Source organism: Clupea harengus, chromosome 19 (genome assembly GCF_900700415.2).
Source record: "Clupea harengus chromosome 19, Ch_v2.0.2, whole genome shotgun sequence".
NCBI lineage: Eukaryota > Metazoa > Chordata > Actinopteri > Clupeiformes > Clupeidae > Clupea > Clupea harengus.
The window spans coordinates 17316283-17334280 of record NC_045170.1 but is presented as its reverse complement, the minus strand read 5'-3'; the positions used below and the strand labels follow the sequence as shown (position 1 = coordinate 17334280).

Here is a 17998-nt window from a genome sequence, read left to right as displayed (position 1 = left end):
AACTGAATGTAAGGGGAGTGGAGCAGATGGTGGAATCAACAGAGCAACAGAGTGTGCCAGCAGAAGAGACAGAGCCATAAGCTGAGGAAGACTGACAGCTAAAGGAGAGGAAAGGAGGGAGGGGGAGAAAGAAAGAGAGTGATAGGGAGGGAGGGGGAGAAAGAGAGAGAGAGAGTGACAGGGAGGGAGAGAGAGAGAGAGAGAGAGAGACGGACGGGCATAATCTTCCTGTCCGGGAGCGAGAACTGGACAAACAGTACGGCTGGGCCCTCCAGGCTCCTGTACTTTCCCACAAACGCCCCCCGACCCAAACACGGTTCGCATATCACAGGGGACTGCCGGTCATGGAAACCGGACCGTGACATTCATTCATTGGTCAGTCAGGTCTGCCTGTCTGATTCCAGCTCACACCATCCCACTGTGTGTGCAAGGATCAGCTGTGAAGGTGAACTCGATCCCATTGCGCCACCTACTGGCCATGTGGGTTTTACATAATCTACAAACAAAAACAAAAAACCCAGAGACCCGAATCTGACTACTCTGGTATGCTAATGTCCAGCCCAGCCTCTGATCCGCATCTAGCTGAACCCGCTGGGCAGCAGATCAGCTAATGAGATCACTAACAGCTTCTGGCCCGTGAAATTGACCCGAGGCGATGGAGAGGGCTGCCGGGAACATTAGTCATAATGAGTAAACATTGTCTGGATTAACACCCATCGCAGCGTGCTGTTGGTTAGTGGGAAAAAAGAGGAAGTACGCGTCCATCTCAAAGGGAAGACTACACTTGAGTCATAAGGGAAAGTGAGTGGAGTTCAGAGAAAGGCTGCGGGGGGGGGGCAGAGTGTTGATGTGTCTGTTCTGTCTTTTCATTGATTGCGAGCAAAAAGGTGCATGTGGAGTAAAACACAGTGGAGAGCCCAGTATGGGAGGATGAGTGAGTCGAGTGCCACTTGTTCGTCACGCATTGAAAGTGTGGAGAGTTTCACAAAGCACACCGCTAATACACCAACACACGCAATAACACACATACACAACTGTGTACTGTTACGAGCCAGCTCAAGGCACGAAACAAGAAGGGGAGGCCACGCAGAATTTAGGATAATAATAATAATAATAATATATTTATTAATGATTTACAAGGTTATATAGTTATCTAATAATTATAGCAAACGTGTGGTGAAGATCAGTGTTGTGAAGAGAAACAAAAGATGTAATGTAAAGTCAGGTAAATGGTAATATAAACAAACGACGACGACACTCCAAAACCAACAACAATCCAAATCCAATCTCTATCCAAATCCAACGACCAACCCAACGCTCCCCCGACTGCCATTTGATCAGGGCTTTTGTAGCCCAACCAACCATGGGTTACACCTGGGGTACACCTGCTTCCCATTACCTGCTAAGGAAACAGACAGAACAGGCATGCAAATATCAAGGGCCTAGACCCACCAGGGTCGTAACAGTACACACTCTCACACACTCACACACACACACACACACACACACACACACACACACACACACACACACACACACACACACACACACACACAGGCTCTGGGGAACATTCTCATCCAGCAGGTACTTGTGATTAGAAATAAATTAAACATGGTCTGCTGCTGCTTAAAAGTAGTAAACACATCTCTGTCTCTAATGACTGCAGCTCTGCGAAGTGCAAGAAGGAACTACCCTACAACACACACACACACACACACGCACACTCTCTATCTCTCTCTCTCTCACCCCCCTCTTTTTCGTCAAACACACAAGGATCAGCACACATGAGTCATCCATTAAATTAAACACTTTTGCTGTCGTTCATTTCACCATTCAACTATAAACAAACCTGAGAATTCCCTTCACAGCCAGGGTGACTTCTATGTAACACAGCAGTCCTGCAGTTTTGACAGTATTAACAGGCAGTCTTAAATAGAAAAGATGGTGAGAGAGGAGTGAAGAAAGAGAGTGATGAGACAGACAGGCAGATTGAGAGAGAGAGAGAGAGATAAAAGAGGGAGGATACACAGAGAGATAACACAAAGAGAGAGAGAGAAAACACAAACAGAGAGAGAGAGCGAGAGAGAGGGCTGTAGGGCTTATTCAGTAGCCGGCAAACGTAAAGTAAACGTGAGGGCTAATTAAAGAGTCTACCAGCGTCACAGAGCCCCCAGGTCAATACCTACCAAGGGGTCGGGACGCATGCACTGGACCCACTGCATCGACTGCAATAAGGACCAGATCAATGCATATACACTTACAGTGTGCGTGTGTGTCTGTGTGTGTGTGTGTCTGTATGTGTGTGTCTGTGTGTGTGTGTGTCTGTGTGTGTGTCTGTGTGTGTGTCTGTGTGTGTGTGTGTGTGTGTGTGTGTGTGTGTGTGTGTGTGTGTCTGTGTGTGTGTAGTGGCAGGCTGATTAGTGATTAGGCTGCATGCAGATGGATTCTGACAGCCACCATCCTTCCCTGCAGTAGTGAAGACTCAAGACACAAATATTTCTAAACAGACCCAAAAGTGTTTGCCTGCCAAACTTATCCAGGGGAAGGTGAAACCTGGGCTTTCACAGCTGGTCGGTGACACTAACACTGTGAACACTATGAGGCCAAGGGCATGTGGAAGGCATCATGAACAAAACCATGTGTGTATACATGTGTGTATACATGTGTGCTGGTGTGTGGATGAAAAATCCCTGTGCCATGACAATTGCATGAGTCTTAAGACCAGGAGAGACTCTCCTCTCTCCCGGAGCCTGAGCGCGAGCCTACCGACCGTCTTAATCTGCTTGCCACTCAAAACAGCCGACAAGCAATTAGCCGGGTGATGAGCCGCTGCCAAAAAAGTGTCAGACCTGCCAGTCGTTCCCTCTCTCTCTCCCGGAGAATAGGCAGCTGCTGCCAGCACCGGATCCTTCCGTCCGCTAATGCTGCACGGGCGCGGTAAAGAGGGTGAAGGCACTGTAGTGGTGTGCAACATCCCCAGCAGCAGCAGAAGTGTCATTCAGCTAGCAAGGCATTAAGAGATGAAAAACGCAAAGCCGGAGAAAGGATCGAGGGAATTAAGACAGCGGGGGGAATCTCCATTTATTCGCTTCTTTAGAGGAGAGGGTGTGCCGTGTTTTATATTTAAACGTCTATCATAGGGGAAAGGGTCGGCGGTATAGAGAGCGAGCGTCTTATTATTTCTCATAGGTCAGATCCAGCTCCCCTGCCAGTCACCAGACTGATGCGTACATAATGGCACTTTTACACATCCTGAATAAAATATCTCAGTGTAGGTAGGGGCGGAGAATTACTAAGCTGATTCACAAAACTCATGGCTCAACTCTGTGTGCCCTAGAGTTTCATTTTCATCTATTATGTTCTGAAATATATAATATTTCTCATAGAGTTTAGGCTGATCTATTCTGTTTACTGGTCTAAGTGGTTTCCCTGCAGACATATGTCACATAAACAATGTGGAATTAGCCCTAGTTTTCCCTGATGCTTAATACATAAAAACAACCAAATGTGAACAACCACAACCATATCAAGAGTGTCCATTCAGGGCAGTAATAATATCATTCTCATTCTATGCAAAATGGCTCAAGGGAATTGTAGTTTCAGCTATGCCTTGTGCTCAGATCCATTCTGCCAAAATATGTTAGCTTTGAAACAACTTCTAAACGATGCCAACCAAACTCGGGAGTCTGCTCCAAAAACAGAGGATGTTATTATTAGAAGTTAGTTATTATTATTTCCTAATTGCAATTTCAGGCAGGACTGAATCAGCAGCATAAACAGGGGTTATTTTTTCACTCCTAGCAAACTTACATAGAAGATTTTTCTTCCAAAAATCACCAAACAATTCAACCTAGCACTCACTGGCAGTCTCCATCATAGGTGCCACGGTGGATAAGAGTAGGGCTGTCTCAAAATGTCTCGTCAGGTCATTTGTTTGTTTCATAAACCCTGGCGGCAGGAGCCTGAGGCCAATATGGTGACCCTGGAGTCATCTTGAAGCCTGTACGCTCTCTCTTTCAATTACAGTAAACATCAATGTCAGTGTGTTTTAGTCTATGTGTGTGTGTTTGTGTGTGTGCGCGTGCGTGCGTGCGTGTGTCTCTGTGCGCGTGTGTGTGTGTGTGTGTGTTTTAGTCTATGTGTGCGCGCGTGCGTGTATGAGAGACAGCGAGAGAGAGAAAGGGCATGTAAGTGTGTGTTTGAGTATGTATGAGAAGTGTGTGTGTGTGTGTGTGTGTGTGTGTGTGTGTGTTGGTGTCTGTCTGTCTGTGTCACCCCAGGTCCTGTGGTCCTAACAACCACCCAAGCTGGCCTGACTGGACTCCATGTAAGATGACAAATTGCATAAGACAAACCAAGGAAAAGCTGGCATTCTCCCCCTCTCCCCCTTTATTTTACTAGAAATGGACAGAAAATCTGAAAATCAAAGCTCTCATGCTGGGAAGGGGAGGGGTGGGGTGGTGGAGGCTAACTTTGCCTGCCGGGCAAGGCTGCCCCCGCCATCACCTCGGCCAAGCAGTGCGTCTACCAATCACCAGCGTGTGTGTGTGTGTGTGTGTGTGTGTGTGTACGTGTGTGTACGTGTGTGTACGTGTGTGTGTGTGTTAGGGCTGGGCGACGTGGCTAAAATAACTTGTATCTCAATATGCTGAGGAGAATAATAATAAATTAACAAAATGTAGTATCAATAATCATTGAACATGAAACACAATTCTGGAATTAAAAAACTGTTGAAAATTTTAGGAAAGTATTATTTCTTTGAAAATGGTTTGGCTTAGCAGCCAGGCCCCGAGCATCTTCCACTGGTGTTACCTTATATGTTATTTAAAAATATTAATTAGCATTGGCAATGTAATGTTATCCTGGGGCTGGCACTAAGTTCAGCACGAATAGATAATATTCAAAACCTACCTGCCTGCCATAGTGCAGCCTACAGTCACAACTTTGCAACACTTTGGGCTTGAAACTGAAATATTCTAATATAATGCAATCAAAAAATGTCAAACTGTTTTGCTTAGAAACCATACATGTGAAAAGAAACTTAAGCTTAGCCGGTTTAACACGATCACGGGGGAAAATATTGTTAACTTGCAACTGTGAAAGCAGTGTAGGATGGTGGGTTTTATCTATTAAGATTTACTGTTTTTTGGTGGAGGGGGTCAACCCCCTGAGAAATATTTTTACCGTTATATTGTTTAAACCAACACCTATCAAGCATTTTTGGGACGAGAAAGGGCCACAGAAATGCCTAGTTTACTGTGGCTAGCTATATCACTTTGAAGCTATAGCATACACTCACCAATACTCAAACAACAACCTACAACTAAACAAGAGTGTGGCACAATGGCACTACAAGATGTTTATTTGTCAGCGTCAGAAAAACATGGTTTGCCCTGCCCCAGCTAGGTGAATTACTTGTCCGTTTAGACTAGAGGTTGCTACCATTAACTTCTATCAAACAAACAAGAAGAGGGCTTCAGCCGGGGATGTTTCCGAGATATTACGTCTGCCTCATAGCAACAGAACAATTTGACTGGGTGGTCAGCATGCTGTCGACATTAAGCATACTCTATTACAAAAAGGGTTATTGCTAATATCTTAATAATACAATTGCACTGAATATATAGATTATAGATATAGATATTTTTCAATATACTGCCCAGTCCTAGTGTTTGTGTGGTGAAGAAAGGAGTCAGGACATACACAAGCACTAACACACACCCACACCAACCAAGAAACACAATCTCACCAGGGTGAGGAAGTCTGAGCTTGCTGGTAGGATTTGAGGTGAGGCAGAATAGGGTTTATAGCTACTGTATCAGAAGAGCCTGCTTTAAAGAGATGCTTATGATTTTTATTAAGGGTGTGTGTGTGTGTGTGTGTGTGTGTGGAGGGGGGGTTTTAGCGGTCTATGGAGCCGAGTGATAGGGGGATGAGGGGGATGTAGGATCTGGTACTCACTGCCGCTTGCTGCCGCTTCAGTTTGTCTCTGTAGTCTTCAATCTCCTGGAGGTTGAGGTCTGAGGGGAGTTTCTGCCAGGGAGAGACAGGAAACAGAAGTCATGGAGTATTACATGAGTGGATCAGTAACTCAAGGAAAGGGAGAGGCACGACATCTCCAGGATGCAGCCTGGTTTTTCCATGATTTGGAAAGGATGTGCGGAGGATCCTCATGACTTTGTTCACCAAAGGCTGTTCAAACACACATGTGAAATGTGGATGGTCTGAGAACCCAATTAACAACACAGCTGATTAGTGGCATTGAAATGAACCAATAGGACTAATCAGCAGTAGATGAAGCCTAATGCAAAACACTGACCTGAACACTGAATAGTAAACAAGCAAAAATCCACTACAACAAACTGTAGATACAATAAAGCAGCGTCATCATCATCGAGATAAAAACAGCTGTTTGCAGGGAATTTGTTCAAGCCTTAATCGACCAACCTCCCTACCTACACATTTCATTTAGTCAAGAACTAGTATTGCATTACCCGACAAGCACATCTTGTTAACTTGAGTAAAGTAATTTAAAGTGAAGTAAAAGGATACATTTCACCTTGTTGAGGTAATTTGAGGTCATCCTTAGCCAAAGCATTTTTCTCTTCATCCGTTTTATAGTGTGGCATCTAATTTTAATGGCTGTTTAATGGGTGGCGTGACTCATGTACGACACAAAGACATTCCTTAAAACAGAACAGCAGTGGACTCATGAGTTACTTGGCCCAACTTCTATTTGTGGGAATTACTACATGATAAACTACACCTCAAAAGAACAATTGATTGTGATTGTTAGTTAGGAATTCGGCCAAATGTGAATATAAAACACAAATTGCTATACTGCAGTGTTTGCAAGAAGCCTTTTATTAAAAGAAAACAAAGTCTAGCCCAACGCAGCACACAAACACATATCAGATGCCACAAGAAATCCACCAAGTTCTACCGCAGTTTTTCAATAAAGCATTGACAAACAATCAGTCCTGCCCCACCTCTTGTCTTCTGAAAGAAAGAAAGGAATGGAGAAAAATACATAAACAAATAAATAAACAAACAACTGTTTGAAAAAGAAACTCTGGCACACGAGTAATCACTTTCCCCTCCACTGCCGCTGCGTGCCGGGGCTCCCATCTCTTGCTTGCATGGCGATGTGCCGCCACTGAAACCTAATGAGATTTCACGCTAGCGCCTGAGCAGATAATCCATCAATCTGCCAGTGACTGCGCAGATGTCATGCAGACGCAGGCACTCTCAGTGACTATCCTCAATCCTTCCTCCACACATGCACACCTCCCCACGCCCCCACCCCACCCACACCCTACACCCTGAGTCTCCCAGCCCTCGCCCTCGCCACCGCTCCGGAGAGTGCCTCTGCTCCGCTTGCTCCATCGCTGAAGGGGGAAATGAGGGGGTTAGTGTCTAGATCGGCTCCTGCACGCTGCTCCCTGGAGATAACGCGCAAGCCAGAGGGGTGGAAAAGTGGGAAAACTGGGAGAACTGGAGGGTTCTGGAGGGTGTCCTGGTGGGAGGTCTGCCAAGATATGCTACACGTGCGCTGGAGGCCAGTGGCCAGCGTAAGGGGACTGCAGATAGCATGCAGGACACCTACGTGCCCCTGTCAAGCAGTTGGCTGAGAAAGTACATTATTCCATGGTTTGGGGACTAAGAGAGCCAGCGCAAGCCAGGTGGGCTTCCTGTTGAAGGGAGACATGGGCCTAGATGAAGGCAACGGTGCCCATAAGGACAAAGCATCCGCCTTGCAGGTGTTGGGATAAGCTTTTCGTCCAACTTCATGACTACACCACCTTATTGAGAAGAGATCGATTTCACTCGAGTCCACCTAACCAGGCTTCCCTATTACAGTGCCTGAGAGAACCACCCTAACGACCGACGCACATGGATGCACTGAGTGTCAGAGGTGTTCCTATCGGAGAAAGGTCTATTGCAGGAATCACCTGCTACCCTCCGACCAATAGGAGGAGGTGGTCATGGCTGAGTTCAGTGAGTCCTGTTCTCTCACCTCTAGCTCGTGTTGCACCATGTCGAAGGAGTCGCTGGAGAAGTACACCTCCTCGATGCTGTCGATGATCTCCTGCTCAGCCTGGGGGTCGATGGGCTGCTCCCGCATCTCTCTGAGCTCCTCCTGAGAGAGCGAGAGAGTGAGTGAGTTGGAGAGAGAGACAGAAAGAAAGAGATGGAGAGAGAAGGAGGAAAGAAAGGGAAAGTAACGAGAAACAGAGATGGACAAAACGAGAGAGGCAGAGGGAGGGAAAGGAGGAAAGTGATAGACAGCAAAAGAGAGAGGAAAGAAAGACACAAACATTGAGAGAAAGAGTGAGACGAATCCCCAGGGGGGTTATTGTTTGTTAAGAGCTACATCCGCTCTCGTATAGATCACCACAAGAGAGGAGAGACAAAAAAAGGCTCCCTGGCGCTAATGTGGAAGCCAGGAGAACACATTGATTTCTGGCATTGAGCTGCCTGGCACATTTAAGCTCTCGTCCCCGGAGACAGTTATTCATGGCATGCAATGAGGGGGAGGCTATCGATAAGAGCAGAGAAAGAAAAAAAACGTGAAATGTGGTCTTGCAGGGGTTTTCGGCAGCTTTGAAGATTCACACGTGAAGTACATGGTGGGAGCACTGAAGATGACACAGCATGACGCTTTTCTGAGCAGAGGCACATTCCACATGTACATAAGCACACAAGACATGGAGAAATGCAGATGGAGAAATACTATAAATTAATAAGACTATACATACCCTTGATCTCCAAACCAATTTAATGGTCCTGTCTATTTGCTCTTTCATCTTCTTTCATATGTTATTGCCTGCCATTTTGCCCTTTATGACAGCTTCAAACCCATAGAGACTAAGCATGTAAATGTCAGCTACCCATGGTACTTAATAGAAAGAAAAATTAAAAACACACTACCTTGTGAGAGTGGAAATATTTGTAGGCTTTGTGGCTCCAGGCAAAGCTCAGAAAGAAAGATGCTTTTTTCCCCCTCAAAAGTCAGAACAATTCATTGTACCTTTGTGCAAACAAGGCTTTTGAGTCAAACTAGAGTTGGCTCTCTTGTAGTTGGATTAAGCGATGCAGGGAGTCATGGTTACCCCGGAGAAGGCCGATTTAGGTCTTTCTCCAACCCCCTCCCTACAGAAATAATCAGGGAAGGCTCAGTCTCGGTGTCCAACAAAGAAGGGAATAAGGGCTCAAGTTTTATTACACATTTTAAGGCCTGTGGCCCTTTCTTCGCATCTGTGTACGTACACAAAGACTGGGGGACCTACGCAGGTGGCTTAGGCTTTGCAGCTTGTTTACACACACACACACACACACACACAAATACATACAAACATTCATGTACACAAGCGCGCCCACACACACACACTCAGGTGCCCACAGGTACACGGACACAGCCATAGACACACAAGCACGAACACAAACACACACATGCACACCCACACCCACACCCACGCATACACGTGCACACCAGTTTTTGAGCTACTGGTGAGGAGGCAGAAAGGGGGGGTGCTTTCGTGTGTTTATTGTGGCTGCTGTAACAGAAGGATGAGGGAGGTTCTGAAAGCTACAGCACAGAAGAGGGCTGAGAGAAAGAGAGAGAGAAAGAGAGAGAGAGAGAGAGAGAGAGAGAGGGGGGGGGAAGACTAACACAAGGCAGTGAGAGACTGCACATGAGAGGAAGATGTTAAGATGAAGAGAGCAAGACAGCAAGGTAGAGTGGAGGAGACAGAGAGTAAAATACAGAGAGACTGAGGTGGAGAGAAAGAGAGTGAAAAAGAAGGACAGAGCGACTGCGTGCGTGCGTGTGATCTGGAAGCGGTGGGCTGGAAGGCATCAGCCCCGGTGAGGGGGTGGATACCAGCATGGAGGCGGATGTTTGGGGAGGGGTGGGGATGGATGTGTGTGGTGGGGGTGTAGGATGACTCACACCAGCAAAAAAAAAAAAAGGGAGAGCGAGAGTAAAGGAAATAAAAAGCAGCAGACAACTGCAAAAATTCTCCACAGGGGGACCAAAGGGGGGGCGGGGGTGCTTGCATCCTTGCGGGGGCTTCAATGCCTGCCGCCGCGCCGTCTCCAATTCCCTCCAATTTGACTGTTTGTCGATCTGCTGGTTGTTTGTTTCTCTTTCGCCCGCTTTGTCGCAAAACTCTTCAAAAGGGTTTAACTTCGAGACCCGAGTCACGGAGTGATGAGCCCCTTCTGGTGAGCTCTCAGAAAAAAATATGTCAACATCTCCACATTTAAGAGAAGAGGGAAGAAGCCGCTGTGACTCTTAAGCCCGGCACAGAGAGTAGGGCTTAACGGAGTAAAGCTCACAGAAGATAGCACTAGAGTAGCACGTCCAACACTGAAGTCAGAACCACACTATGTATGCTTATGCAACCGCACATTTATTGTGCTGCTGGACATCACCAAAATAATGCATTTTCAATTCTGTCATATAGCAGACGGTTTCATCCAAAGCAACTTAAACAGGTAACACGGGTAATGTTTTTATGACTAGATGAATGAGGATTGAACCCAGGACTTGGTGGTGGTTGACACTTTTATCTACCAGGAGAGCCAGGGATGCAGAATATACTACCAGGTATCATCCACGAGGCCTTCGGCAATGAGTATGAACAATTAGGTAGAGTCTGTTCATAGGGGTAAGAACTAAGATTAAGGGCGTGAATTTAGAGACCCTCTGTCAGCAACACCGAACCGATCTTGTGTCCATCCAACACCAGGGAAACTAGACCTCATTACTAACTAACTCTTTAGTGCTTCCTTTCAAAATTAATTAACTTGCTCCTCCCATCAAACAATAAACCCCAAAATTAAGGCCCCTCATCATATTATCGTTTATTTCTCTGCCTCTCATTTTTTATCTGAAATTAGCAGGGAAGGAAAAAGAACAAACAAACCAGTGAACAACCCATCGGCACATGAAAGGGGACCGCCTCTGAAGTGGAGTCTCTCAAACCCAACAGCGGAATCAAAGCCTCGGCACAATGAGGTGTTATCAAATGGAGAGCGACACAATAGCGTGGTACAGCGGGGACAATGGAGCTTTGAAGGGGATAAAGAGAGACAAAATGGGATCGGAACAGGAGCGATGGAAAGATGGAGAGATGGAGAGATGGCCAGGTGGAGACGGGGGAGAGGGGGACGGGTGAGGATGGTCTGATTGGGTTCCAGCTGCGAAATCTTTGATTTTTTGTGAAGTGCAACTGTGCCATTGACACCCCTCTCATTCTGCAGGCACAGACTTGCTTAACTGGGGCCATCTGTTGGGTGGGGCATAGCTCTCTCTAATTCACACATTAGGGTGTCTGAAGATCTCCCCCCACACACACACACACCCACTTTGTGCTACTCTTCCACTCCTCTGTGAGACCCTTCCTGGTGGTGAAGAGACAAAAATGTGATGTACGAATGAGGATCAGGCCAAATTAACCTCACAGATGACGAAATCGTCCGGTGCGATTTGCCAAGATTTGACGTCAATGTCGGAGCACTTTGGTCTACTCATTTCCATATTAGTTTCCATCACTAAGACTAATTCTGTCTCCGGTTTGCCCCATCTCTCTTTCATTACAAAGGGAGTACTGCCCCCTACTGGAGAGTCTATTTACAATAATGAGGTTCTCAAGAGATGCTTGGTGTCTACAGAGAATACATTTCAAAGAGGATGCCTGGGAGAATGTAGCTTTATTTAGGGCCTCGTAATAAAGGCATCTATAGAGACGCACGGAAGGAGAGCTCTTTAAAGAGTCAGGTTATGGAGCAGAAAGACACTTTCTCACGAGTAAGCTTGAATGAAAAACCTTGTAAGAGCCAGCAGGGTGCTAACAAAAAAGCCCACACAGTTGAGATGGTATTGATATGAGCCTGTGAGACAACAAGAGGCAACCTACCTGAGAATACTTATCCAACAGACAGAGGAAGAAAAAGAGAGAGAGACAGACAGACAAACAGAGATTTGAGTGGGCACATTCTTTATCAGCAAGATCTCCCAGTATACTGTGGCACCGAAAAAAGGCTGGATAAAGCCCAGCCCAGCCAATCCATATCTATACCTCCCTACCATATAAAAAAATCACTCCCATCTTCTCCCTTTCCCTCTTTCTCTCTCCCTCCCTCTCTCTCTGCCTCCCCTGCTGTTTCCTACCAGCAAGAGGCAAAATGGTCCCACTACATAAACACCCAGAACCATGGTGCACTTTGCTCGTCCGTAGCCCATGTGGTTCCCTCCCTCTGGGTTAAACTGGACCTCTTGCAGGGTCACAGCACCACCATCATCAGGCCCTGCAGCACGCCTTCAACCCATGTTGGGTCCTCCCAGCACCAGAGGAGTGGACCACTGCCACCCTCTTTCTCCATGACATTGACTAGGATAACCAGTGGTTTTAATGTTTTTTTATATATATAGAATCTAGTCTGTTATTTATTAAGCATTGAGTAACATTTACTACTGTCACTAAACCCGAAGAGATGGAAGATTTACAAGGGAGGTGGTTTTTCTCCATGTCTTTCCTAGGGAATCCCCTCTCAACCCAAACCCTGCTGATAACCTTGCAGCAGTTGGCTAATCATTTGGTTCTCTGTAACGGGTTCCCCATACAAGGCTGGGCTGAGTTCTCAATTTTTGCAACTGGCCTGCAGGCTAAAAGAATGTAGGTACCAGTGTCAAGATTTATACAAAATGAATGCTTAGCCCATGCAACAATTCTTTTAGACAAAGGCATTGGCAGGTGACCAAGGGTGAATGTTGACTATAAAACTTCACAGACAACATCTGTTGTCTTACTGTCACAGTTGCATCGTGTTTCTTTCTGTTTGCTGAAGGAAAGAACATTTGTTGATGGGTAATTAGTGGGCAGGGATTTATATTACTGAATGGCCTAATTATTGACAGTGAAATAAGCATTACAGTGAGTTACAACACACTTGGCAGCTGGACACTACAGCGGAGTACGGGGCCTCAGGTGAGGTGTCTCACAGGAGACACTTCAAAGAGCAGGTCTGCTTACAGAGAGATCCTGTTTTTCCTGCCCCCCAATGGATAAAGAAAAAAAACTCGTCAACTCAAATTACTCTCCGCCATTCCAAGAAGCTCTGGAGTTATTTTACCAATCCTTTAACACCTCCGTTTAAACCATCACTATTCCAGAGAGCAAGTAATGGAGTTGGTTAATATTCACAAGACACTGAACACACAGACACATCTCGGAGGGAGGAGAAAAAGCCCAGATGTGGTTTCATTTACTTGGAGCGCCAAAACTGTGCTTGCTAGGAGATGTTCTCTGGAAAAGCACCCCTGGTACGATTTATCACCCTGACATAATCAATACTAACTCTGATAAAAAATTTTTTTTTAAAAACACGGATTCATTTTTGCACGGCAACAGTAATTAATAGTAGTTTAAAAAGCAGTGCCTCATCCATTCCACATTAATCTCATCTCCAGCAGCAGCTTTTGTTTACTTTAGTGTTTGTGTGTTTATTTTCCCCTCTTCCATTCAATCACTGAGCACTTGTGTAATGATGCTGTGTCTGCCTGCATTGTCTTTACAGAGCAAGTGACGGGAGTAAACCTCTGGGAATAGGGGACCAGATGTTCTTCGAGGAGGAGAAAAAGAAAACAGATTTCTCATTATCCATCTCGCCCGCCCTTCAAAAACAGTCAAGGGTAAAATGATGAAAGCGTTTTTTCCTTAGAAATACGTGCCTGCGGTTCTACTCTTCTACTCTCGAACTACAAAAGTAACAAACCACAAAAGAGCCACCAAAGAGCATATTTGGAAAGAAGGGCGCGGGGGTTGGAGACATTGTAGCTGGTAATAAGCACTCAGATCAGTTATCACGAAGCTTTAAAGCAGCAGTATGGAGTTTTGGACACAAACTAGTAATCTAACTACTGAAAAGGCATGCATAAACCTTACAAACACTAACAGCAGCACAGTTGGCATTGATAAAAGACTTACTAGCATACTGACTCATGTCTTTTGGCGATACAGTAAGCGATGCTGTACTTCTTTTCTTTTTTTTACATTTTCGGAGGGTGGTTCGGGTCGAAATGCATAGTGCATAGCCTAGGCGGCTAGTTGGAACGACAGGTGTGTTTATCTGTCTTTCACATGACCGTATACCATGAAAATTAATTTGTAGATGATATCAGTACTAGTGGCCTATACAAACATGCCTCAGAAACTGGTAGATTGTTGCATACAGTCTCTTGAAGAGTCAACATGGATCATTAAGGCTTGGTGATTGCCAATCTATAAACCCCCACAGTGTACAAGCAAGGATAATGGACTACAGGCATTGAGTAGGTTTGGTGGGAAAGGAAATTAAAAGTCTTGTTGAATCAACGTCTGAGCTAGCTGGTGCCAATTCAAGAAACCCTCGGCCAAGAACACAGAAGGTCGAAAAGCTACCCAAAGTCAAATAGCCTACACTGCTTTTAAACTGTTAAGCTATTTGAAAGTGAGTGAGAAGGGCTCAACCAGCTTTTCACTTTTCAAGATTTTTGAGGATTTTGACCATGTTTGGCCTGAAAATGGACTAATGCCATCTAATGACTAATGCAGCCTTCGGGGTCATTTACAGGAACTGTGACTAAATGTCTTCATTTCTAATGACTGTATTTCCTTGGCTTTTGCAACATAACTTTTTTCCTTCTGACCATACAAAGATATAAATCTGCATATAATGGTGAAATGGCAGACCAGACGGACCCAAGGCGGACTTCACTGTTGGGCCTGTGCTTATGGCCATCTCAAATGAAACCTTGTCCATGCACAATGAGATAACCATCACATACAAGATGGCTGACTGACTACCAACAGAAACAGGCACCTCAAGTTACATGACCCTGCCTTACTCACACGCGCAAACACACACACACACACACACACACACACACACACACACACACACACACACACACACACACACACACACACACATCTGTTAACGGCACTGGACTAGACACAAAAAGCCTGTAAAATGAATGAATTCAATTGTCCAGATTTCCTCATGGCTTTTTTTCTTCTAACTTCCAAAGCAAGTGAACCAGGCCCAGATCTGCCAGCTTCTTTCCGATAAAAACACTCAAACTGCATCCACATTTATTTATTGCGGACTAACCCGAGACCTAACTGACCATAAAGCTGGCTACCTGTCACATTAAGAGTCAAAATTTGAATTCATAGCCCTCACGAAAGAGGCATGTTTGTTTCAGTTCAGTTTGCATGGCATTTTGGTTTTCATTAATGCAGACAATTGGCTTTTGATCTGAGAGACCGATAAGGAGCCATGTGCATCCTCATGATTAGAACTTTCTTACTTGACTAAAACTCTGTGTTGCAACTTTTATATGACACCGCTCATTTTGCTTGAGCATTAGGAAGATTGCACCAAAAAGCTCTAGACAGTTAGGCATCGCATTACAACTACCTCCTGGTGTAATGTGAACATGTTTTGGGAGCGTCTGTGTAAGAGCATCAACATTCCTCAGCTATTGTTACTTAAACACTCTGAAACACTATGAAACAGCACTTTGTGGCCCATGTGGGCATACAACATTTTGTCAACAGTGTTCTGTTGCAGATTCTGTTCTTAATTATACTTCACCATCATACAAATCATACATCAAAATGTATACCTTCTTGAATAAGACAATTCGGGTAAAGTTAGGTTAAACAGGTTGACTGTAGTGGATTACAGTTGGGTTGGGGTTAGGGTGATTGCTGTTGGAGTGCTCCATCACTGACTCACCTTACTAGGGATCCTGAAATTCTCCACAGGACTCATATCTGCCATGCTTTCCTGGGGACTTTTCAGACCCTTGACAAAAAAAATAACATAAAGGGTTTAAAGGCAATGCTCGCTCGTTTTATCACTGTGGGTCCAGTCCATACAAAATTCTGCCTCTGACATCAAAAGGAGTCACACTGACAGGTAGCCTGACGTTAGCAATCTCAAAGACGTCGATTATAAACAGTCACTACCTCAATCAACGGTATCGGGTAAGCTGTCATGCTTAGCACTGGTCGCTGAAATGCACTGAATGGTGACAACAATTTTTGTTGCGTTAGCCTACAAATGACATTGTTGACAGCTAGTTCAGACACTTCCTCATATGCCAACTGTACCCATTTAGCTGTGTCATGTAAGCCTCTCAAGCGTACGGCCACACCTCATTTATCGCTGGAAAGAGAGGGTCGACACATTCTCTATTTCAAGTTAAAATGGGACTACCGACATCTCTGTCAACTGGAGAATACCCCTTGCTAGCTCTTGTCAAAGCACACAGCTGATTAGCCTATGTTTTGCTAATATGTGCTTGCCACTTGAGACACAAGAAAAATAGAGCAACAACAATGGCGACTACTCACCTGTCGGGCCATTAAAGACTTAATTTTCTGCATTTTTGCACTACGACAGACAACAAAACGGAAGAATTTTTAAAACATAAAGCTGTGTGTCTCTCTGAGCTCTAGTCTGCTACAGCACAACGAAAGGGGCCATGTTAGTTGGTGGTCATGTGTCAGTAGTTCTTCCCGGTTAAGACGGGATTTGTAGTCTTGCTGATGAAGCGACAGGGTAGCAGTGTAGCGCTCCCGCAAACTACGTATCCCAGGTCTATGATATATCTGCAGGGTAAAAGCATGGACATACATATAGGACCGTGCCCGTACACTTTCATTTCCAAATTTCCATCGGACCACGATGCACAGTAAATTGGCTGTAGTTCACTGAATTATAGCGATAGGGCCTGACATGGTCTGACCCATATTAAATAATATGTTAATGTAGTGCCTACACTTCGTCAGTGAAGTCTAATAGTATTTGCTCTATGTCGAACTGATCTGCTGGTATTGTATGAACCAGCAGATGGCAGTAATGGGTGTAAATTGGGAGTAAATGTCAACGACATGCAGCCTAAAATTACGTATCCTAGAAATATGTGTAGGTTTGAGTGGAAGAGACAGATATCCATGGAACAATGACTTATCCAAAGATAGAGAGCTCTGGTGGTAATCCTCGGTTGTTTGACTGTGATGTTTTGAAAAGTTCACTGAGAACTGTGTATAGAAAACACTTTATATATATATATATATATATATATATATATATATATAAATATAAAAAAGTTTTCAAAACATCACAGTAAATATATATATATATATATATATACTTCTGTCATAATCTTGCATCAAGAGAGCAATTTCTGCACGTGACCTTACAAAAGTATATAGAGGAGAAGACATGTTTTCATTGTAATGGCAACCTGATGATTTCACTGTCAAATGACGGGGTGGAGACAGCCTGGGGCACCGAAGTCTGACTGTTTGTCGCGCAGGTATGATTCTGTGGTGCCTCCCGTAAAATACACAGACACACACACATGCAAACAGACAAACACACCAAAACTGAACAGATGGCCTCCCTGCTATGGGAGTAGGCCTACATCATAAAGCTTGCCCAGATAGAAAACAAAACAATAACCCACCACTCTCAGGGCGAGTTTGCCACTTAAGTGTTAACAATTGTTTCTCTAATGTCTTTAGTATGTACCTGAGTTACCCTTAAAGGATCTACGGGTGGTCTCTCTTACCAGACAAAAGATGAACCACATACCCAATAATTAGTGAGAACTAGACATGCCAGGGTACAAAATTGGTGGCAAATTCCTTTCCATAATTAACAGAAAACACACTCACATGCACACTCATACGAACACGGAACGCGCACACACATGCACACACATACACACACATGCACACACATACACACACGCACACACAATAGTCGTGACTGGGAATCGGCATGCGCAGGTTGGAAGGCCCCTACTGCCACCCACTGAAACCTTCTGTTGCCGTTCTCATTCCATACAGGTGAAACAACACTATGTGTCCTTAACACTGATTCCACACAAACTGTACATACTAATCTACAATGATCCCACAGTGTCACTGGCAAG

At 44.9% G+C, this 17998-nt stretch overlaps 1 protein-coding gene across 1 annotated transcript in view; it reads right to left on the bottom strand.

Annotated features, from left to right (window-relative positions):
* vps50 (VPS50 EARP/GARPII complex subunit) overlaps nt 1–16585 on the bottom strand; it is a 122111-nt gene extending 105526 nt beyond the window's left edge. The window contains 4 exon segments of the mRNA XM_012829581.3: nt 5962–6033; nt 8018–8140; nt 15790–15858; nt 16410–16585. Coding sequence (XP_012685035.2) covers nt 5962–6033; nt 8018–8140; nt 15790–15858; nt 16410–16442 — 297 coding nt within the window. The 5' untranslated portion in view covers nt 16443–16585.
* Nucleotides 16586–17998: the final 1413 nt, after the last annotated feature.